At 38.5% G+C, this 24326-nt stretch overlaps 1 protein-coding gene across 50 annotated transcripts in view; it reads right to left on the bottom strand.

The window, feature by feature from the left end:
• The window catches only part of SCAPER (S-phase cyclin A associated protein in the ER), a 550606-nt gene that overhangs the window by 434220 nt on the left and 92060 nt on the right, over window positions 1-24326 (bottom strand). For all 50 annotated transcript variants that reach the window (XM_078333930.1, XM_078333946.1, XM_078333966.1 and 47 more), the window contains 2 exons: window positions 9934-10034; window positions 5341-5457 (listed from right to left, as the gene is read on the bottom strand). In XM_078333930.1, coding sequence (XP_078190056.1) covers window positions 5341-5457; window positions 9934-10034 — 218 coding nt within the window. The remainder of the gene's footprint in view (window positions 1-5340; window positions 5458-9933; window positions 10035-24326) is intronic.

The raw sequence follows: 24326 nt of genomic DNA, 5'->3' as shown, positions 1-24326 counted from the left end.
GCCAAATGAAGGACAAACTGCCATTCACAATTGCTACAAAAAGAATAAAATACCTAGGAATACAACTTACAAGGAACGTAAGGGACCTCTTCAAGGAAAACTAGAAACCACTGCTCAACGAAATCAGAGAGGACACAAACAGATGGAGAAACATTCCATGTTCATGGTTAGGAAGAATTAATATCGTGAAAATGGCTATACTGCCCAAAGTAATTTACAGAATCAATGCTATCCCCATCAAGCTACCATTGACTTTCTTCACAGAACTGGAAAAAACCACCATGAACTTCATATGGAACCAAAAGAGAGCCCGCATAGCCAAGTCAATTCTAAGCAAAAAGAACACAGCAGGAGGCATCACACTACCAGACTTCAAACTATACTACAAGGCTACAGTAATCAAAACAGCATGGTACTGGTACCAAAACAGAGACATAGACCAATGGAACAGAACAGAGGCCTCGGAGGCAACACAACATATCTACAACCATACAATCTTTGATAAACCTGACAAAAACAAGCAATGGGGAAAGAATTCCCTGTTTAATAAATGGTGTTGGGAAAACTGGCTAGCGATGTGCAGAAAGCAGAAACTGGACTCCTTCCTGACACCTTACACTAAAATTAACTCCAGATGGATTAAAGACTTAAACATAAGACCTGGCACCATAAAAACCCTAGAAGAAAATCTAGGCAAAACCATTCAGGACATAGGAGTAGGCAAGGACTTCATGACCAAAACACCAAAAGCAATGGCAACAAAAGCCAAAATAGACAAATGGGACCTAATCAAACTCCACAGCTTCTGCATGGAAAAAGAAACAGTCACTAGAGTGAATCGACAACCAACAGAATGGGAAAAAATTTTTGTAGTTTACCCATCTGACAAAGGGCTGATATCCAGAATTTACAAAGAACTCAAACAGATTTACAGGAAAAAAACAAACAAGCCCATTTGGACTTCTTTGGGCTTGTCCCAAAACAAGGATATGGACAGACACATTACAAAAGAAGACATACATGAGGCCAACAAACATATGAAAAAATGTTCATCATCACTGGTCATTAGAGAGCTGCAAATCAAAACCACATTGAGATACCATCTCACTCCAGTTAGAATGGCGATCATTAAAAAATCTGGAGACAACAGATGCTGGAGAGGATGTGGAGAAATAGGAACACTTTTACACTGTTGGTGGGAGTGTAAATTAGTTCAACCATTGTGGAAGACAGTGTGGTGATTCCTCAAGGACTTAGAAATAGAAATTCCATTTGACCCAGCATCCCATTACTGGGTATATATCCAAAGGACTATAAATTGTTCTACTATAAGGACACATGCACACGAATGTGCATTGCAGCACTGTTTACAATAGCAAAGACCTGGAGCCAACCCAAATGCCCATCGAGGATAGACTGGACTGGGAAAATGTGGCATATACACACCATGGAATATTATGCAGCAATCAAAAATGATGAGTTCGTGTCCTTTGTAGCGACATGGATGAATCTGGAGAACATCATTCTCAGCAAACTGACACAAGAACAGAGAATGAAATATCACATATTCTCACTCATAAGTGGGTGATGAAAAATGAGAACACATGGACACAGGGAAGGGAGTACTACACACTGGAGTCTATTGGGGGGAATAGGGGAGGGACAGCAGAGGGGGATCTGGGGAGGGATAGCCTGGGGAGAAATGCCAAATGTGGGTGAAGGGGAGGAAGGCAGCAGAACACACTGCCATGTGTGTACCTATGCAACTATCTTGCATGTTCTGTACACGTATCCCAAAACCTAAAATGCAATAAAAAATAAAAAATAAATGTTCTAAAAAAAATAAATCAATAAAGAACATCCAAGTGGCCAGGTTCAGTGGCTTCTACCTGTAATCCCAACACACTGGGAGGCCAAGGAGGGTGGATTACCTAAGCCAGGAATTTGAAATCAGCCTAGCCAACACAGTGAAACCCTGTCTCTATTAAAAATACAAAAATTAGCTGGGCATGGTGGCTCAGGCAGCTACTTGGGAGGCTGGTACACGAGAATCACTTGAACCTGGAAGGTGGAGGTTGCAGTGAGCCAATATCTCACCACTGCACTCCTGCCTGGGCAACCGAGTGACTGTCTCAGAAAAAGAAGAAGAAAAATAAAAGAACATCAAAGAACAAAAGGAAACTATGTTTAAACAACTAAAGAAAAGAAATAAAATTTCACCAAATACAAAATATCAATGAGGAGAGTAAATAAATATAAAAAGGAACCACAGACACATTCCAGAGTTGAAAAGTGTAATAAATGAAATAAAAAATTCACCAGAGGGACTCAATGGCAGAATTGACCTGGCAGAATAATGTTTCATGAAAAGTAAAAGGTAAATTAAGTAATCCCAGCAACTTGGGAGGCCAAGGCAGGAGGATCATGTGGTCGGTAGTTCTAGATCAGGCTGGCTAACATGGTGAAACCCTGTCTCTATTAAATATGCAAACAAATAGTTGGGCATGGTAGTGGTCACCTGTGGTCCCAGCTACTCAGGAATCGCTTGAACCTGGGAGGCAGAGGTTGCAGTGAGCCAAGATTGCGCCACTGCCCTCCACCATGGGCAACAGAGTGAGACTCTGTCTCGAAAAAAAGAAAAAAAAAGTATTTAGTCTGTGGAACAGAAAGAAAAAAGAATTAAGAAAAATGAACAGAGGGCTGGGTGTGTTGGCTCACACCTGTAATCGTAGCACTTTGGGAGGTCAAGGAAAGCAGATCACTTGAGCTCATGAGTTCAAGACCAGCCTGGACAACATGGCAAAACCCTGTCCCTACTAAAAATACAAAAATTAGCTAGGCATGGTGGCACATGCCTATAAATCCAGCTACTCAGGAGGCTGAGGCACAAGAATAGCTTGAACCCAGGAGGCAGACATTGCAGTGAGCTGAGATTGTGTCACTCCACTCCAGCCTGGGCAATAAGTGAGACTCTGTCAGAAAGAAAGAAAGAGAAACAATGAAAGAAGGAAAAAGGAAGGAAGGAAGGAAGGAAGGAAGGAAGGAAGGAAGGGAGGGAGGGAGGGAGGGAGGGAGGGAGGGAGGGAGGGAGGGAGGGAGGGAGGGAGGGAAAGAGAAAGAAAGAGAGAGAAAGGAAAGAAAGATAGAAAGAAAAAGAAAGAGAAAGAAAGAAAGAGAAAGAAAGAAAGAAAGAAAGAAAGAAAGAAAGGAAAGAAAGAAAGAGAGAGAGAAAGAAAGAAAGAAAGAAAGAAAGAAAGAAAGAAAGAAAGAAAGAAAGAAAGAAAGAGAGAGAGAAAGAAAGAACAACAGATCCTCAAATACCTATGGGACAGCATGGCATCAAGAGTATGACCATGTGCATAGTGGAATTTTCAATGGAGAGAAGACAGTAAAAGGGGAAGAAAAAACATCTAAAAGAATAATGGGCAAAACCTTCCCAAATTTGATTTAAAACATTAAATATATATCCAAGAGACTGAACAAACTCCAAGTATGATAATCTCAGAGATCCACATATAGAGATATCATAGTCAGAGGAACAAAAGCCAAAGACAGACAACCTTGAAAGAATCAAGAGAAAAGTGATGCATCACAGTCAAGGATCCTCAGTAACAGCTGATTCCTCATAAGAAACCACAGCATTCAGAAGACAGTCAGAAAACAAAATGCTGAAAGAAAGGACTGTTAACCAAGAAGTCTACATGCTGCAAAACTACCCTTCAAAAACTGAAAGATAAATGAAGACACTGAGAAAATCTGTTACTAACAGACCTGCCCAACAAGAAACACTAAAGGGAGTCCAGGCTGAAATGAAAGGACAAAAGACAGTAATCTGAATGCATATGAAGAAATGAAGACTCCAATAAAGGACTAAAAAAGGAAACTTTCTTTCTTTCTTTCTGACAGTCTCACTTATTGCCCAGGCTGGAGTGGAGTGACACAATCTCAGCCTCCTGAGTAGCTGGATTTATAGGCGTGTGCCACCATGCCTAGCTAATTTTTGTATTTTTAGTAGGGACAGGGTTTTGCCATGTTGTCCAGGCTGGTCTTGAACTCATACAGGTAGACTAGGTAGACTATATAAATGTAGTTTTTGTTTGTAACTCTTTTCTTCTCCTATCTGATTAAAGAGATACAACTGCATAAAACAGTAATTTTAAAACTGTGTTGATGAGCTTGTAATGTAGAAATCATGTAATTTGTAGGACAATAACACAACGTATGATATATATTAATATTTAGATCTGTTGCAAAGGAAATTGCTAATTTGTGTTATAAAATATTTGGAATGAAATATGTGAATTTTAATCTCTGAATTAGTATTTATGTTTGAATATATTACAAATCCTAAAAGCTAAAATTTAATCTCCTGGATTTTAAATTTTTTTTTTTTTTTTTGAGACAGAGTCTCATTCTGTGTCCAAGATGGAGTGCAGTGGTATGATCTTGGCTCACTGCAACCTATGCCCCATCAAGTAGCTGGGATTACAAGCATGTGCCACAACACCTAGCTAATTTTTGTATTTTTAGTAGAGATGAGGTTTCACCACACTGGCCAGGCTGGTCTCAAACTCCTGACTTCAAGTGATCCTCCCACCTCGGCTTCCCAAAGTGCTAGGATTACTGGTGTTTTTATTGAGACAATTTCAAACATATCCACAATGCAGGAAGACAGGTCCCTTGGTAAATGCAGCTCTTCCCCCTCTGGCTTGCAATTTTCAGGCAAAATGTACCAAGAATGCAACATCTTGAAATAAGAAGGAACTACCCGCAAAGGCCCAGGTTTTGTCCTTATCCCGGTAGAAGAGAATGTCCTCCAACGCTTGCACTCTGTAATCTGAGTGACATCAGTGTTTAAAACCCAGAGCAGGGTGCTTCTGGGGTCTTTTGGCTGTGGTAGTAAGTGGAACTCACATAAATGAAACTCCATTCCCTTGGTTAGCTTTCCTGAGTCCTGGGGTACAATCTTGCCATGGATCCTAGGCTTCTGTTGATTCTTGCTGGCTACCTGTGAGTAATAAAATTGCTTTACCTGACTGGTGCAAGTCAGTGTACGACTCATCAAACTCCTCCTCTGGCAACTGGGTTTATGCAAAACCTTCCACCAAATCTAGGAACCTTAGCAGAAATTGATTTGATGAGATGTTTAGAGTCCTCCCCTGGGATTGCTAACCAACACACAGTGTTCCCCTCCTAAGTGCTGGAACCTGTATGCAGTATTCCGCATAACATATGCATGAACATTTTTATAGTAGAAAATCAGATTCATAATACCATAACATCTAAGAAAATAATTCACTGTAATGCAACTCCTAGTAGTTTCATCTTAGTTTGTCTCACCCAAAATTTAAGCTTCGTCGAGCATTTGACGTTACATTTATTCTATCTGTGGATGGACTTGGAATCACATGACGTCCTGGAGACATCTTCTTTACTTCCCATGCCAATGATGTTGGTCTGCCAATTCAATATACAAACCAGATTAAATTAACAGAGAAAGGGGAGAAACAAACAATCTTTTCTCTTGGCTGCCAGTGGGTGAAAAAAATAATCCTACTTTTCAACAGGAAAAAAAAATCACAAAATGTGCAAAATTTTCCCTAGAGCACTGATTACCAGAAACTTACCATACTACCAGTAAGAAATCATAGCTGATAAATGATTCAGGATTTTCTAATGACTGCAGCATAGCAACACTACTCTAATTACCTCAAAAAGGTCATGGAGTTACAGGGATATGAGATACACTACTTATTATTTATAAGCTTCCATATACCCAGCTTAAAAAATATTAAAAATGAAATGGTACTACTTCAATCTACTGTCTCTGATACCCTGGAGAAGTTTGTGAAACAGGTATCAAGAGAAAGAATACGCTAAGGGTTAAATGATGAGTAGGAAAATATAAAATGTCCTTCCTCTACCTCTTAATCACTCATGAGAGCAGGAATATAAAGATTTCACTGCTCTTTGCTGGGAAAGCAAAGAAGTGTAACTTAATGTCTACTCCTCCTCCTTCACTGGCCCCACAACCAATCAGTTGACAGGATGTGTAACATGCCCTCACTCCAATCCCCATAAATCCCATGGGTATCCCTGTATCTTACTCTGTATTTCCCTTCAATCTTGCCATCTATTAGTATCTGCTTTTAAAAATGTCATTGGCAAAATGGTATTCAATTGTCTTTGTTTTGTAAATTATATGTTTATTATAGTTACTAATGAAAATAAACTTTTTAACCAACCATCTGAATTTCTTCATTTGGGATTTGCATGTTGGTATCTTTGCCTCATTTCTTCCACGGGAATTTGCACCATTTTCTGGTTAATTTGAAATAGCTTACTACTACTTTTAAAAATCCATTTGCATTGGTGATACAACTATTCTGCCTTTTTCCTTTTTATTTGGAAACATTTGTTTTCTTCCTATTCAATCAAGGGTATTTAAAATTTTTCTTTGTGGTGTCTGCCTTTGTCTTACAAAGTCCTCAGATGGAAAACAAATATTATCAGTATTTATCTATATTTTCTTCTTTAAACACATACAACTTCAGTTTTTACATTTAAATCTCAAGGCTAGCCAAAATAAATTTTGATGCATAATTTGAAGAATGCAAGATGGATAATGCCATCTATAGAGCATTTAAGACTGCTTTCCATATCTAGGAGCTGTCTCATGAGGCAAAGAAGAGAAACGCTGATAACTGGTGAAAGTAAAAGGGCTGCCTCGGCCGGGCATGGTGGCTCATTCCTGTAATCCCAGCACTTTGGGTGGCCAAGGTGGGCAGATCACTCGAGGTCAGGAGTTTGAGACCAGCCTGGCGAACATGGTGAAACCCTGTGTCTACCAAAAATGCAAAAATCAGCTGGGCATGGTGGCAAGCACCTGTAATCCCAGCTACTCAGAAGGCTGAGGCAGGAGAATTGCTTAAAAGTGGGAGGTGGAGGTTGTAGTGAGCCAAGATAGCACCACTGCACTCCAGCCTGGGTTACAGAGTGAGATTCTGTCTCCAAAAAAGGGAGGGGGAGGGGCGATGCCTCAGGTATATTTCTGAACCATAATGCCAAGAGAGGAATGGTAATCACTCTGTTAAGCTTGGGTTTGGCTTCTATATCTTTCTCAATACAATCCTAAACACAGCCACCAATAGGTTATTGAATTTTGCTGGCACAAAAAAATAATCTATTTTTTAATGCATTGGTGATTATATTATAGATCTTTTCTGGATACAACAAATAGAAACTCAATCAAGTTAAATAAAAAATGAAAAGAAAATAAAAATTTACTGTAATGATATAAACTATACAAGGTCAAAGACATGCAAAAGTTGGGGGTGACCAGAATCAGGGCTCACGAGGATTAGACACAGTATAGGCTCTCAGAGGCCACATAAGTTCTGTTTCTTTCTATAAATCTATTTCATTTCTTTTCCAACCTGCTTTACTCTGCTTATTATCACAAGGGAGATATAGCCACAAGTCCCAAATCAGCATGATGATCTCTGAGCTTGGTTCAACCCAGTGAAAGGATAAAACCACAGATCCAATCACCTATTACCAAGGGCTAAGGATAAAATTACTTAGTACAAACAAAGACTTTTATGCTGACCCACCTAGGGACTGTGAATGAAGTAGGCACTAAAAAATATATCAAAAATTCTACTGTGAGAAATGAAACTGTTAAAAGGATCAACCTATCTTAGTTTCCTTGGATTTGGTTTCCCAGGAATCCAGCCCTTCTGGATTTCTCTCTTGGAATTCCTTTACCCTACTGGTTCTGCCTGCCCATAGCGCTGACACATCAGTATGAGACAAAAGATGTCTTCTCTACTGGATAGTTCCACCCAGTAAGATTGAACCAAGACTAAATCCAAGGCAAAAAGGCAGGAGAGGCCTGTTGGCTCTGGTCGGGGTAGGGGAAGCAGCCTTGTAGCTCCAAGTGACTTGGCAAGTTTGCCAGAGTTTAGGAATTATTTACATGTCTAAACTAAACTGCTCTTTTGCCTTTGTCCATAACCAAAACAATACTAAGTCCATTAGATAATCTATCTCTGGAATAGCTCATTCTCCCTACATTACTACCTTAATCTGAGTAGTCATCATCTCTAAACTACATTGCCATATCTCAACCTTCCTACATGGCCGCCAAAATGATCTTTTAAAAACATAAATCTGAGATGTCACTTTCTTACTTTAAAACCATTTATTGGCTCAAAGTCAAATCTAAATCCCTTATCATTTCTACAGAGCTCTACACAACATGGTCCTAGACTAGCTCTCTAGGCTCATCTCATGCTACTTTTCCCTTGTTCTTTTCACTCCCGCCCTACTAAATTCTAAATTCCTTGATTACACTGTGCTCCCGTCCCCTTCAAAGACATCACACACACTGTTAGCATTATCTCAAATTACTCTTTTCTCTTTGTTTAACTCCTACTTAACAATTGTGTCTCAATTTAAATGTCATATCCTCAGGGAAGCCTTTCTGGACTTAGCAAACTGGTTAAGGGTGCTTCTTCTTATACTCCCAGAGTAAACTGTATTTCTTCTTGATGACACCTGGCATATTCTTACTTACTTAACATCAACCTTTCCTGTTAGAAATGCACTTGGTCCATTCAGGCTGCTACAACAACATACCTTACAACTGATAATTTGTCAACAACAATAAGAAATGTGGTGTTTTTTTTTGTTTTTTTTGAGACGGAGTTTCGCTCTTGTTACCCAGGCTGGAGTGCAGTGGCGCGATCTCGGCTCACCGCAAACCCCGCCTCCTGGGTTCTGGCAATTCTCCTGCCTCAGCCTCCTGAGTAGCTGAAATTACAGGCACACGCCACCATGCCCAGCTAATTTTTTGTATTTTTAGTAGAGATGGGGTTTCACCATGTTGACCAGGATGGTCTTGATCTCTTGACCTTGTGATCCTCCCAAAGTGCTGGGATTACAGGCGTGAGCCAACGCACCCAGCCAAGAAATGTATTTCTATAGTTCTGGATGCTAGGAAGTACAAGATAAGGTGCCAGCAAATTCAACGTCTGAAACAGGCCCTGTTCCTTATAAAGATTATCTTTTAGCTGTGTCCTCACAAGGTAGAAGGGGTAACAGCTCCCACTTCTTTTATATGTCACTAATCCTAATCGTGAGGGCTCCACCTTCTCAATTTAACTACCTCCTAAAGACCCCACCTCTTAATACTATCATACTGGTGATTAAATTTCAACATATGAAATTTGAGAAGGCACATTCAGACCATAGCATGCACTATATACTTTATGAGGGGAGGGACTGCGTCTGTCCTCTTCACTGCAACAGTCCTAGACCTTGGCACACAGCATTCAGATATTGTGTGCTGATTCCAAATGAATCTTTCTAAAGAAGCTTTCATCTCATATTATTCCCCTAATCAAAAATCATCAATTTTCCTCATTGCCTAATACATTAAAAAGAAATGCTATATCTTTCCCTATATTACTTTGACTTCGCACATGCCCTACACTTACATAGCTGTTTGAATTTACTCCCTTCACCGAAATGGACAACTAGTTGGTAAAATCCATCCCATCCTTGAAACACTTCTTCTGCAACCCCCGGAAATCTTCCCTATCTATCCTCCAAGAGAGATCTGTCCTTCTTTGAAGAACCATAATAGTTTTTTATACTTAGTTCTATTTTCAATCACACTTAGGCTCAAAATTCCATGAAAGTAAATGTGTCACAAATTTCTGTACTGAAGAAAGTAATAACCAGTTAATACTCACTGATAAATACCAATTAAGTAAATATTTGTTACTTAATTGAATAAAAAATGCAGCACCTGATTTTTAGATTTTTACAAGTTTCAAGTCAATATGAGGTTAAGTCCATTGTCATTTTCAATGACTGCTATTGAAAACTGCTGTATGATAAAAATATTGAGACCAGAGAACTCATTACCTGCTTTGAGCATCTGTCTTCTCTAGCTTTTCCTGAAGCTGAATCCAGTCAATCAATGCTTTGAAATCTCTTACATAGTTATCCAGCATCATTAGCACCTCCTAAAACAAACAAACAAACAAACAAAACATTAAATTCCATTCTGAGACTAAAAACTTTGAAGAAAAAAAAACAGAGTGAACATCTTAAGCATATTAATAGTTTTTACATTTTGCTCTTTAATGTAAAAGCTGCATAACTTACTGATACAGTTTTTGCTTTTTCATTCTGTTTGGTAAGATAATAAAAAATATAATCGGTTGAAAAGTCTAAAGACCAAGAAATGATATTGATGTTTCTTCTCAAAACCTCCCCCAACAGCCATCCTTTCAACCTTTTTATTATGAATTTTAATATACAGAAAGTAGAAACATAAATGTACAAATAAATTATCATAAAGAAAAGACCCTTGTAACCACCACTAATACACAAACATAAATCTACAGACAAGTTACTGCAAAGCAAAGGCCCATGTAACCATCATCCATGACAAAAAGTACAACAATGCCAATCTAAAATTTCCCTGGTGTCCAATACCAATCACTATTTCCATCCCTCCACCATGTTAACCATTGCCTTGATTTCTAATCATTTATTTTTACCTGTTTTTGAAATGCACAGAAATGAACTCTTCCAGCATCTATTATTTTTTTCTTATTTGTACCTCTGTTTACTAGGTTCACCAATACTGAAAAGTATACCTACAATTTATTTATCATTGTCCAAAGTCCTTGCCGAACTAAATTCTGTTGCATATTTATCAAATCTACTGTGTATGTTTATTGAATGATATTTCTATTTATTTATCTTAATATCTATCTAATCTGCTGTTGATAAACATTGGAGTGATTTCCAATTTTTGGAAACAACAGATTATATGCTGTTATTCATGTGTAGGTCTTCTGCACATTTATGTAAATTACTGGTAAGTATAAGCCCATGAGTGAAACTGCTAAGTCACAGAGTAAGCATATGTTCCACTTTAGTATGAACACCAAATTGTTTTCCAAAAGTGGTTGCCCCTCCCATCAGCAGTGCATGTGAACTCTCCTTGTTCCACATCCTTGAAAAGTAGGATACAAAAATCAACATTCAAAAACCTGTTGCGTTCTTCACATCAATAACAATCTGTATTAAAAAGAAATTTCCAAAATCCTATTTATGATTGCATCAAAAGAATACTTAGGAATAAATATAACAAAGGAAGTGAAAGATCTATATACTGAAAACTATAAAACACTGATTAAAGAAACTGAAGAAGATGCAAATAAATAGAAAGCTAGTCCATGTTTATGGGTTGTAAAAATTAATACTGTCAAAACATTCATACTATCCAAAGTGACGTGTTCAATGCAATTACTACCATTTTTCATAGAAATAGAAAAAAAAAATTCTAAAATTTGGATGGAATTACAAAAACCTTTAAATAGCCAAAGCAATGTGGAGAAAGAAAAATTAAATTGGAGGCATCACAATTCCTGACTGTAAATTACATTACAAAGCAATAGTAATCTAAACTGTAAAGACAGATATGAGGATCAACAGAACAAAGAAGCACAACACAAAGCCCAGAAAAAACCCACACATATATGGTCAACTAATTTTCAACAAGGCTACCAAGAAAACACAATGAGAACAGACTAAACTCTTCAACAGTGTTGGGAAAACTGAATAACCACATGTTGAAGGAAACTCGACCCTTATCTGAAACCATACACAAAAACAAACTCAGTATGGGTGAAAGACGTAAACATGAGACCTGAAACTATAAAACTTCTAGAAGAAAACTAAAGCAAAAGTTCCTTAATAGTGACCTCAAGCAATAATTGTTTTGATATCACACCAAAAGCTCATGCAACTAAAACAAAAATATCCAGGTGAGACTACATCAAAATAAAAACTTTCCTAAAAATAAAAAGAAAACATTCAACAGAATGAAAAAGCAGACTACAGACTGAGAAAAATATTTGCAAACCCTGTATATGGTAAGCAGTTAATATCCAAACTACATAAGGAACTCACACAACTCAATAACAAGAAAACAAATAACTGATTTTAAAATGGGCAAAGAACCTGAAGAGGCTTTTTTCAAAAAAAAACATAAAAACAACCAACAAGCATAAGAAAAAGTGCTTAACATCACTAATCATCATGAAAATGCAAATTAAAACTATAATAAGATACCACCTCACATCTGTTAGAACCACTATTATCCAAAAGATAAGAGATAACAACTGTTGGCCAGGGTGTGGAGAAAACCCTTGTATGCTATTTGTAAAAATGTAAATTGGTACAACCATTATGGAAAACAGTATGAAAGTTTCTCAAAAAACTAAAAATACAACTAACATATGACCCAAAAATCCCTCTTCTGAGTATACAGCCAAAGAAAATGAAACCAGCACCTCATAGAGACATCTGAACTTCTGTGTTTATTTGCAGCATTACTCACAATAGCCAAGATATGGAAACAACCTTAAGTGTCCATCAATGGGTAAATGGGTAAAGAAATTATGGTGTACGCATGCTCTCACTCATAGGTGGGTGTTGAACAATGAGAACACGTGGACTTAGGGAGAGGAGCATCACACACTGGGGGCAGTTGGGGGGTATAGGGGAGAGACAGTGGAAGGTGGGGAGGGTGGGGAGGGATAACATGGGGAGAAATGCCAGATATAGTATTCCCCTAAAGTAAAATAAAAATAAAAAATAAAAACATTGTGGTGTATATATACATACACATACATACAGTCAAGTATCACTTAACAACAGAGATATACTGAGAAATGCATTGCTAGTCAATTTCATCATTGTGGGAACATCAGAGTGTATTTACAAAAACCTAGATGGTATAGCCTACTATACACCTAAGCTGTATGTATGACCTATTGCTCCTAGGCTACAAACCTGTATAGCAGAAACCTGACCCACACAACAGGAGGTGAGCAGTGGGCCAGTGAGCATTACCACCTGAGCTCCACCTCCTGTCAGATCAGGGGCAGTATCAGATTCCCATAGGAGCACAAACTCTATTCTGAACTGCACATGTGAAGGATCTAGGTTGAATACTCCTTATGAGAATCTAATGCTTGTTGATTTGAGGTGGAACAGTTTCATCCTCAAACGAGCCCAATCCCAATCTGTTGAAACATTGTCTTACACAAAACCGGTCCCTGGTGCCAAAAAGGTTGGGGACCACTGCCGTACAGCATGTTACTATACTGAATACTACAGGCAAGAGTAACACGATACTAAGTATTTATACATCTAAACATAGAAAATGTATAGTAAAAATGTGTTATAAAATATTTTTTAAATGATACACCTGTAGCCCTTCCCATGAATGGAGTTTACAGGACTAAATGTTGCTCTGGGTAAGGGATGGAGAGGAAGGGAGTAAGGGAGACAGTGGTGAGTGAAGGCCTAAGACATTACTGTATGCTGCTGTAGACTTCATAAACTGTATATTTAAACTACACAAAACTCATGCAAAAATTTTCTGTCTTCCTAATAAATTAAACTTAGCTTACTATAATCTTTTTACTTTATAAACCTTTTAGTATTTTTTTTTTTTTGAGACAGAGTCTTACTCTGTCGCCAGGCTGGAGTGCAATGGCGCAATCTCAGCTCACTGCAACCTCCACCTGGGTTCAAGCGATTCTTCCTCCTCAGCCTCCCGAGTAGCTGGGACCACAGGCGCGGACCACCACGCCTGGCTAATTTTTGTATTTTTAGCAGAGACGGGGTTTCACCATGGCCAGGATGGTCTCAATCTCTTGACCTCGTGATCCGCCCGCCTTGGCCTCCCAAAGTGCTGGGATTACAGGCGTGAGCCACTGCGCCCGGCCAACCTTTTAGTATTTTTTAAACCCTGACTCTTGCAATAACACTTAGCTTAAAAAACAAACACATTGTACAACTGTACAAAAATATCTTTATAACCTCATTCTATAACCTTTTTTTCTATCTAACTTTTTTTCCTTTTTAGTTAAAAATAAATACATGAACACACACATTAGCCTAGGCCTACATAGGATCAGGATCTTCCACCTTCACATACTGTCCCACTGCAAGGTCTTTAAGAGCAAGAAAATAACATGTATGAAGCTATCATCTCCTGATAACCATGCTCTATCCTGAAATATCACCTAAAGATGTGCCAGAGCCTGTTTTATAGTTAACTTTCTTTCTGTAAATAGAAGGAATAAATTCTAAAAAAAAAAAAATAGTATAAAACATATAAGCCAGTAACATAATTTACTATAATCATCAAGTACTGGGTACTGTACATAACTGTATGTGCTATACTTTCATATGAATGGTAGTATGAAAGCCTTGTTTCTATCAGCATCATCACAAATGCTGAGTAATATATTGTGCTACAACATTATGACAGCTATCATATCACTAGGTAACAACAATCTTTCAGGTACATTAAAATCTTATGAAACCACCATTGTATATGTGGTCTGCTGTTGACTGAAACATTGTTATGCAGCACATGACCGCACAATAAAATATTATTCCATATTTAAAAAGGAGATCCTGACATTTGCAACAACATGAATAAGCCTCAAGGACATCATGCTAAGAGAAATAAGCCATACCTAGAAAGAAAAATAGTGTATGATCTTATTTATATGTACATAATATAAACAAAGTCAAATACATAGAAAGAGAGGAAGATCAGTGGTTGGTTAACAAGGTCACAGGGAAGAAGGAAATTGGGAGATGTAGATTAAAGGATACAAACTTTTGATTCTGTAGGATGAACAGGTCTATAAAGTCAGTATACAGTAATTCATCAAAAGAGTAGTTTTGGTACTCTTAACACACAAAAAAAGACGACTGTGAGGTAATAACGTTCATTTGCTTGGCTGCAGTAATCATTTTACTACCTATTTGTATGTCAAAACACGTTATGAGGCACTCCTGCCAAGATGGCTGAATACAAACAGCTCCAGAGCACAGTTCCCAGTGAGAGACATGCAGAAGTCATCTCTGCATTTCCAACCAAGGAACCAGGTTGATTTCAACGGGACTGGTTGGACAGTGGGTGTAGCCCAAGAAGGGCGAACTGAGGCAGGTTGTGGCACTGCCCCACTTGGGAAGCGTAACTGGCCAGAGGATTGGGGACTTTGCCCCCTCAGAACTCTGGTTCAGATACTGTGCTTCTCCCATGGCCTTTGCAACCCACAGTCCAGAAGAACTCAGCCAGGCTAAAAAGCACCGCAAGTTACCAACACAGATCTGAGCAACCAGCTCCCAACAGCCCCGTGCCACAAGTTGTCTGCACAGATCTGGATGGAAGTTTTGACTGAACACCTGGGGGATGGGTCTACCCACACCCAAGAAAGACGGAGAGCTGAAAGCAGGAAGACAGGTGACACAGCTTAGCAGGTCCCACTCCCACAAAGACCAGCAAACTGAAGCCCTCTCACTTGAGAGTTTCGCAGCCAGCACATCAGATTGAGTCTGACCTGGGACGACTGAGCTTGGTGGGGTGAAGGGTGTCCGCCATTGCAAAGGTGAGTCTAATCTCACCTGTATAACCAAAATTGGGGTTACACAGGGCTCCCTGACCCCTGTATAACCAAAAAAAATGCCTCACGCAGGAGAGCTCTGGCTGAACCTGGTGAGTGCACTTCTGGTACAAAGCTGCCAGAGGAAAGATCAGACAGCAATCCTTGCTGCTCTGCAGCCCCCACCGGGGATTCCCAGAAAAGAAAGGCCTGGAGTGGACCTCCAGCAGTCCTACAGCAGAGACCTGACTGTTAGAAGGAAAACTAAAAACCAAAAAGAAATAGCTTCAACATCAACAGACAGGATGTCCACTCAGAGACCCCATTCAAAATCACCAATTTTGAAGATCAAAGGTAGATAAATCCATGAACATGGGAAGAAACCAGCACAAAAAGCATGAAATCATCAAAGACCAGAATGCCTCTTCTCCTCCAAGGGATCACAATACCTCACCAGCAAGAGAACAAAATAGGATTGAGAATGAGTTTGATGAATTGACAGAATCAGGCTTCAGAGGGTGGATAATAAACTTCTCTGAGCTAAGAAAAAATGTTTTAATCCAATGCAAAGAAACTAAAAATCTTGAAAAAAAAGTTAAACGAAATGCTAACTACAATAACCAGCTTAGAGAAGAACATAAGATGACTTGATGGAGCTGAGAAACGCAGCACAAGAACTTGGGGAGGCTTACACAAGTTTCAATAGCCGAATCGACCAACCAGAAGGAAGGATATCAGAGACTGAAGATCAACTAAATGAAATAAAATGAGAAGGCAAGCTTAGAGAAAAAAAGAGTGAAAAGAAATGAACAGAGCCTCCAAGAAATATGGGATTATATAAAAAGACCAAATCTACATTTAGTCAGTGTACTGGAATGTGATGAGGAGAATGAATCCAAGCTGGAAAACACTCTTCAGGATATTATCCGGGAGAATTTCCCCAACCTAGTAAGGCAGGCCAACATTTAAATACAGGAAATAGAGAGAACACCACAAAGATACTACTCAAGAAGAGCAACCCCAAGGCACATGATCATCAGATTCAACAGGGTTGAAATGAAGGAAAAAATACTAAGGGCAGCCAGAGAGAAAGGTCGGGTCACCCACAAAGGGAAGCCCATCACAGCTGATCTCTTGACAGAATCCCTACAAGCCAGAAGAGAGTGGGGGGCAATATTCAACATCCTCAGAACTTTCAACCCAGAATTTCATATCCAGCCAAACTAAGCTTCATAAGTGAAGGAGAAATAAAATCTTTATGGACAAGCAAATGCTGAGAGGTTTTGCTGCCACCAGCTCTGCCTTAAAAGAGCTCCAAAAGGAAGTACTAAACATTGAAAGGAACAACCAGTACCAGCCACTGCAAAAATGTATCAAATTGTAAAGACCTATGATGCAATGAAGAAACTGCATCAACTAATCGGCAAAACAACCAGCCAGTAACAAAAATGGCAGGAACAAATTCACATATAACAATATTAATGTTAAATGTAAATAGCCTAAATATCCCAATCAAAAGAAACTGGCTGGCAAACTGAATACATCAGTATGTTGTATTCAGGAGACCCATCTCACATAAAAAGACACACATGGACTCAACAAAGGGATGGAAGAAGATTTACCAAGCAAATAGAGAGCTAAAAAAAAGTAGGGGTTACAATCCTAGTCTCTGATAAAATGGACATTAAACCAACAAAGATCAAAAGAGACAGAAGGGCATTACATAATGGTAAAAGGATTAATGCAACAAGAAGAGCTAACTATCCTAAAAATATATGCACCAAATACAGGAGTACCCAGATATATAAATCAAGTTCTTAACAACCCACAAAGAGACTTAGACTCCCACACAATAATAGTGGGAGATTTTTAACACTCCACTGTCAATATTAGACAGATCAATGAGACAGAAAATCAACAAGGATATCCAGGACTTGTACGCAGATCTGACCAAGTAGACCTAATACACATCTACAGAAATCTCCACCCCAAATCCATAGAATATACATTCTTCTCAGCACCACATCACACCTACTCTAAAATTGACCACATAATTGGAAATAAATCACTCCTCAGCAAATGCAAAAGAATGGAAATAATAAAAAACTGTCTCTCAGACCACAGTGCAATCAAATTAGAACTCAGAATTAAGAAATTAACTCAAAACCACACAACTACATGGAAACTGAACAACTTGCTCCTGGATGATGACTGGATAAACAATGAAATGAAGACAGAAATGAAGATGTTTTTCAAAACCAATGAAAATGAAGACACAATGTACCAGAATCTCTGGGGCACATTTAAAGCAGTGTCTAGAGGGAAATTTATAGCAATAAATGCCCACATGAGAAACAAGGAAAGATCTAAAATTGATACCCTATTGTCCAAAGTGAAAGAGCTAGAGGAGCAAGATCAAAAAAATTCAAAAACTAGCAGAAGACAAGAAATAACTAAGATCAAAGCAGAATTGAAGGAGACAGAGACACAAAAATCACTTCAAAAATCAATAAATCCAGGAGCTGGTTTTTGAAAAGATCAACAAAATAAACAGACTGCTAGCCAGACTAATTTAAAAAAGAAGAAGAAGAATCGAATAGATGCAATAAAAAACAATAAAGGGGTTACACCACCGATTCCACAGAAATATAAACTACCATTGGAGATTACTTCAAACAATTCTATGCACATAACTCAGTAAATCGGGAAGAAATGGATAAACTGCTGGACACTTGTAAGCTCCCAAGACTAAACCTGGGAAGAAATGGATAAATTCCTGGACATTTACACCCTCCCAAGACTAAACCAGGAAGACGTTGAAACCCTGAATAGACCAATAACAAGGTCTGAAGTTGAGACAGCAACTAATAGCCTACCAACCAAAAAAATTCAGGTCCAGACAGGTTCACAGCTGAATTCTAAAGAGGAGCTGGTACCTACCATTCCTTCTGAAGCTATTCCGAACAATACAAAAAGAGGGAATCCTACTTAACTTATTTTATGAAACCATCATCATCCTGATACAAAAACCTGGCAGAGATAACTAAAAAAGAAATCTTCAGGCCAATGTCCATGATGAACATTGATGCAAAAATCTTCAATAAAATACTGGCAAACCGAATGCAACAGCTCATCAAAAAGCTTGCCCATCATGATCAACTAGGCTTCATCCTGGGGATGCAAGGCTGGTTCAACATATACAAATCTATAAACATAATCCATCACATAAACAGAACCAAAGACAAAAACCACATGATCATCTCAATAGATGTAGAGAAGGCCTTCAACAAAATTCAACAGCGCTTTATGCTAAAAACCCTCAATAAACTAGGTATTGATGGAAGGTATCTGTAAATGATAAAAGCTATCTATGACAAACCCACAGCCAATATCATACTGATTGGGCAAACACTCAAAGCATTCCCTTTGAAGTCTGGCACTAGATGAGGATGCCCTCTCTCACCACTCCTATTCAATATAGTATTTGAAGTTCTAGCCAGAGCAATAAGGCAAAAAAAAGAAATAAAGGGTATTCAGTTAGGAAAAGAGGAAGTCAAATTGTCTCTATTTGCAGACGACATGATCATATATTTAGAAGACCCCATCATCTCAGCCCAAAATCTCCTTAGAATGATAAGGAACTTCAGCAAAGTCTCAGGATACAAAATCAATGTGCAGAAAGCACAAGCATTCCTATACACCAATAACAGACAAACAGAGAGCCAAATCATGAGTGAACTCCCATTCACAATTGCTACAAAGAGAATAAAATACCTAGGAATACAACAAACAAAGGATGTAAAAGATCTCTTCAAGGAGAACTACAAACCACTGCTCAAGTAAATAAGAGAGGACACCAACAGGTGGAAAAACATTTCATATTCACAGTTAGAAGGAATCAATATTGTGAAAATGGCCAATATCATTAAAACATCCCATGCTGATGGTTAGAATGAATACTACCCAAAGTAATTCACAGATTAATCACTATCCCTATCAAGCTACCATCAACCTTCTTCACAGAACCGGAAAAAAACACTAAACTTCATATAGAACCAAAAGAAAGCCCGCATAGCCAACACAATCCTAAACAAAAAGAACAAGGCTGGAGGCATCATGCTACCTGCCTTCACACTATACTACAAGGCTACAGTAATCAAAACAGCATGGTACTGGTACCAAAATAGAGACATAGACCAATGGAACAGAAGAGAGGCCTCAGAAGTAATGCCACACACCTACAACCATCTGATCTTTAACAAACCTGACAAAAGCAAGCAATGAGGAAAGGATTCCCTGTTTAATAAATGGTGTTGGGAAAACTGGCTAATGATGTGCAGAAAGCTGAAACTAGACTCATTCCTTACACCTTATACAAAAATTAACTCCAGATGGATTATAGATTTAAACATAAGATATAACACCACAAAAAGCCTAGAAGTAAACCTAGGCAATACCATTTAGGACGTAGGCATAGACAAGGACTTCATGACTAAAACACCAAAAGCAATTGCAATGAAAGTCAAAATAGACAAATGGGATCTAATCAAGCTTAAGAGCTTCTGCACAGCAAAAGAAACAATCATTAGTGAGCCGGCAATCAACAGAATGGGAAAAAATTTTTGCAATCTACCCATCTGAGGGGCTAATATCCAGAATATAAAAAGAACTAAAGCAGATTTACAAGGGAAAAAACAAACGAACCCATTCAAAAGTGGGCAAAGGATATGAACAGACACTTTTCAAAAGAAGACATTTATGAGGCCAACAAACAAATGAAAAAATTCTCACCATCACTGGTCATTAGAGAGATGCAAATCAAAACCACATTGAGATACCATCTCACCCCAGTTAGAATGGCGATCATTAAAAAATCTGGAGACAACAGATGCTGGAGAGAATATGGAGAAATAGGAACACTTTTACACTGTAAGTGGGAGTATAAATTAGTTCAACCATTGTGGAAGACAGTGTGGTGATTGCTCAAGGATCTAGAAATAGAAATTTCATTTGACCCAGCAATCCCATTACTGGGTATATACCCAAAGGATTATAAATCATTCTATTATAAAGACACACACACATGTATGTTCATTGCAGCACTGTTTACAATAGCAAAGACCTGATACCAACTCAAATGCCTATCAATGATAGACTGGACAAAGAAACTGTGGCACATATACACCATGGAATACTATGCAGCCATAACAAATGATGAGTTCGTGTCATTTGTAAGGACATGGATGAATCTGGAAACTAACATTCTCAGCAAACTGACACAAGAACAGAAAACCAAACACTGCATTTTCTTACTCACAGGCAGGTGTTGAACAATGAAAACACATGGGCACAGAGAGGGGAACATCACACACTGAGGTCTGTTGGGGGATGGGGGGCTAGGAGAGGGACAGCAGGGGATTGGGAAGGTAGGAGAGGGATAACACTGGGAGAAATGCTTGATGTATGTGACAGGGGGATGGAGACAGCAAACCACCATAACATGTGTATACCTATGCAACAATCCTGCAAGATCTGCACATGTACCCCAGAATATAAAGTACAATTTAAAAAAATTTAAAAGTTAAAAAAGTTATAAACATCAAATATATATAACAAATATATATGTAAATAAACAATAACATTTACATTAACGGCTCAAAATATGAAGTACTTAGGTATAAATCTAACAAAATATGTATAACATCTATATCAGGAAAACAACAAAACTGATGAAAAAAAATTAAAGAACTAAATAAATGGAAAGATATTCCATGTTCATGGATTGGAAGACTCAATATTGTCAAGTTGTCAGTCACTTCTTTACAACCTGATTTATAGATTCAATGCAATCTCAATCAAAATCCCAGCAAGTTAACCTGATTCTAAATTTTATATGGAGAAGCAAAAGACTCAGTAGAGCCTAGACAATTTTGAAGAACAAAGTTGGTAGACTAACACTACCCAATGTGAAGCTTTACTAAAAACCTATAGTAATCAAGACAGGCTGGTACTAGGGTAGAAGACCAATAGGGCAATGGAACAGAACAAAGAATTCAGAAATAGACTACATAAATATAATCAACTGATCTTTGACTCAAGTACAAGGACAATAACAAGAACAAAAGATTGGTTTTTCAACAAATGATCTTTGACAAAGGTACAAAGGCAATATAAGGGAACAAAGATTGTTTTTCAACACATGATGCTAGAATAAATGGGACATCACATGTAAAAAAATAATGAATCACTGGGCATGGTGGCTCACACCTGTAATCCCAGCACTTTGGGAGGCCAAGGCGGGTGGATCATGAGGTCAAGAGATCGAGACCATCCTGGTCAACATGGTGAAACCCCATCTCTACTAAAAATACAAAAAAAAAAAAATTAGTTGGGCATGGTGGCGCATGCCTGTAATCCCAGCTACTCAGGAGGCTGAGGCAGGAGAATTGCCTGAACCCAGGAGGCGGAGGTTGCAGTGAGCTGAGATTGCACCATTGCACTCCAGCCTGGGTAACAAAAGCAAGACTCCGTCTCAGAAAAAAAAAAAAAAAAAAAGAATGCTCTATCAAAGTATTTTAAAACACAGTGGGGGCCAGGTAAAGTGGCCCACGCCTGTAATCCCAGCACTCTGGGAGGTCAGGGTGGAGAGATCACTTGAGCACAGGAGTTTGAGACAAGCCTGGGCAACACAGTAAAACCCCATCTCTACAAAAAAATTAGCCAGGCATAGTGGTGCATGCCTGTAGTCTCAGCTACTGGAGCGGCTGAGGGAGAGGAATCACTTGAGCGTGGGAGGTTGAGGCTGCAGTGAGCTCTGATCAACCTCCACACTCCAGCCTGTGTAACAGAGTGAGACCCTCTCTCAAAACAAAACACTACAGTGGGGCTGGGCACAGTGGCTATCACCTGTAGTCACAGCACTTTGGGAGGCTGAGGTAGCAGAACTGCTTGAGCCCAGGAGTTGAAGACCAGCCTGGGCAACACAGTGTGACTTCATCTCCACTAAAAATTGTTTAAAAATTAGTCAGGCATGGTGATGCATGACTGTAGTCCTAGCTACTCAGGAGGCTAAGGTGGGAGAATTTCTTGAACCCAGGAATTTGAGGTCAGCTTGGGCAACACAGTGAGACCTCATCTCTAAAAATAAGTAATAAATAAATAAAAGTAAAGGTTACATACTATACGATTCCAACTATACAACATTCTGAAAAAAGCAAAACTATGGAAAGATTGAAAAGATCAGTGGTTGCTGGGGTTAGTGGTAGGGGACTGGAGAGGAATTAACAGGCACAGAGGATTTTTAGGGCAAGGAAACTACTCTGTATATTATAATAACAAATGCATGTCGTCATACATTGGTCTAAAATCATAGAATGCATAAGACCAAGAGCAAACACAAATGTAAACTATGGACTTGAAGTGATAATGATTTGCAAACAAAGGCTCATCAACTGTAACAAATATACAACTCAGGTGTATGATATTGATAGGAGGAGGCTATGCATGTATGGGGGTAGGTAATATATGAAAACGTCTACCTTTCTCATAATTTTGTTGTGAACCTAAAACTAGTCTTAAAAAAATAAAGTCAAAAATAAGGAAGGAAAGGAAAGAAAAAGAAGAAAACATTTGAAAAAGTAAATGTTTAAAATTTTACCAATATTTCTTAAGCAGCTAATACAAAGCTAAATATATAAAGGCAACTCTGCACGATTTAAAACCACTTTCAATTATATGATGGGTTAGCTGCCTTCTGTTACCAAATGTAACATTTCCACTGACACTGAACTTCCAAAGACAAATATTAAATTGTCTGGATCTGACAGATCATCTTCAAAGCAGGTTAACTAAGACATATAAATCATCTGTGCCTACTGCACCATTCATGATTACCATTGCTGCTAATTCTGTCCTTTAAAAAACACAAAATTATATTATTGTGACAATACACTCTACACACTTGGCAAAGGTAATTTTTTGGTACTGATCACTTATGCATCTAAATGGAAATTAAAATTTTATGGAAGAAAAGACTGTAAAAGCATAGGCCACTAAAATTTAATCACTCCATTCCTCAGGAAGAAGAAACTGAGAGCAAATGTGACTGTGTGTGTACGTACTGGTACATCAGCCAAAGCTGTCATTTAATTGCATTTAAAGAACTTTAAAACATATTTGCTTTACCAGTCTCATACCATTCTCACCTTGCCATAAAGATATACCAGTCTTACCTTAATACAAAGACAACTTTACCAATTCTCTCAGAAAACGACAATCAGAAAATGTCAACCAGCTATAAAAATGATCATTTGTACTATAAATACATTATTTTTCTATAGCTTAGTCTGACTTTGTACTATCAGTCACGCTCAAATACCTCAAAAATATTTTTTACTTATAAGTGTTTTTAAACATAGATATACTTTGGGCCAGGCGCAGTGCCTCACATCTGTAATCCCAGCACTTTGGGAGGCCGAGGTGGGTGTATCACCTGAGGACAGGAATTCAAGACCAGCCTGGCCAAGATGGTGAAACGCCATCTCTACTAAAAATACAAAAAATTAGTTGAGCATGGTGGTAGGCCCCTGTAATCCCAGCTACCTAGGAGGCTAAGGCAGGAGAATCGCTTGAACCCACAGGTTGCAGTGAGCCGAGATCACGCCATTGCACTCCGGCCTGGGCAACAAGAGTGAAAACACCATCTCCAAAAAACCAATAACATAACATAACATCTAAACACAGATAAATACTTTGGAAATCAGACCCAAGACGAACAATAAATATACATCAAATTAATCACAAATGAAGGCAGTACCACTCTTTCCTTGGTCA

The sequence above is a fragment of the Callithrix jacchus genome, chromosome 8, assembly GCF_049354715.1.
Source record: "Callithrix jacchus isolate 240 chromosome 8, calJac240_pri, whole genome shotgun sequence".
Classification (NCBI taxonomy): domain Eukaryota; kingdom Metazoa; phylum Chordata; class Mammalia; order Primates; family Cebidae; genus Callithrix; species Callithrix jacchus.
Note: the sequence above shows the minus strand (reverse complement) of the source record. Positions and strands in the feature narration are given on the sequence as shown.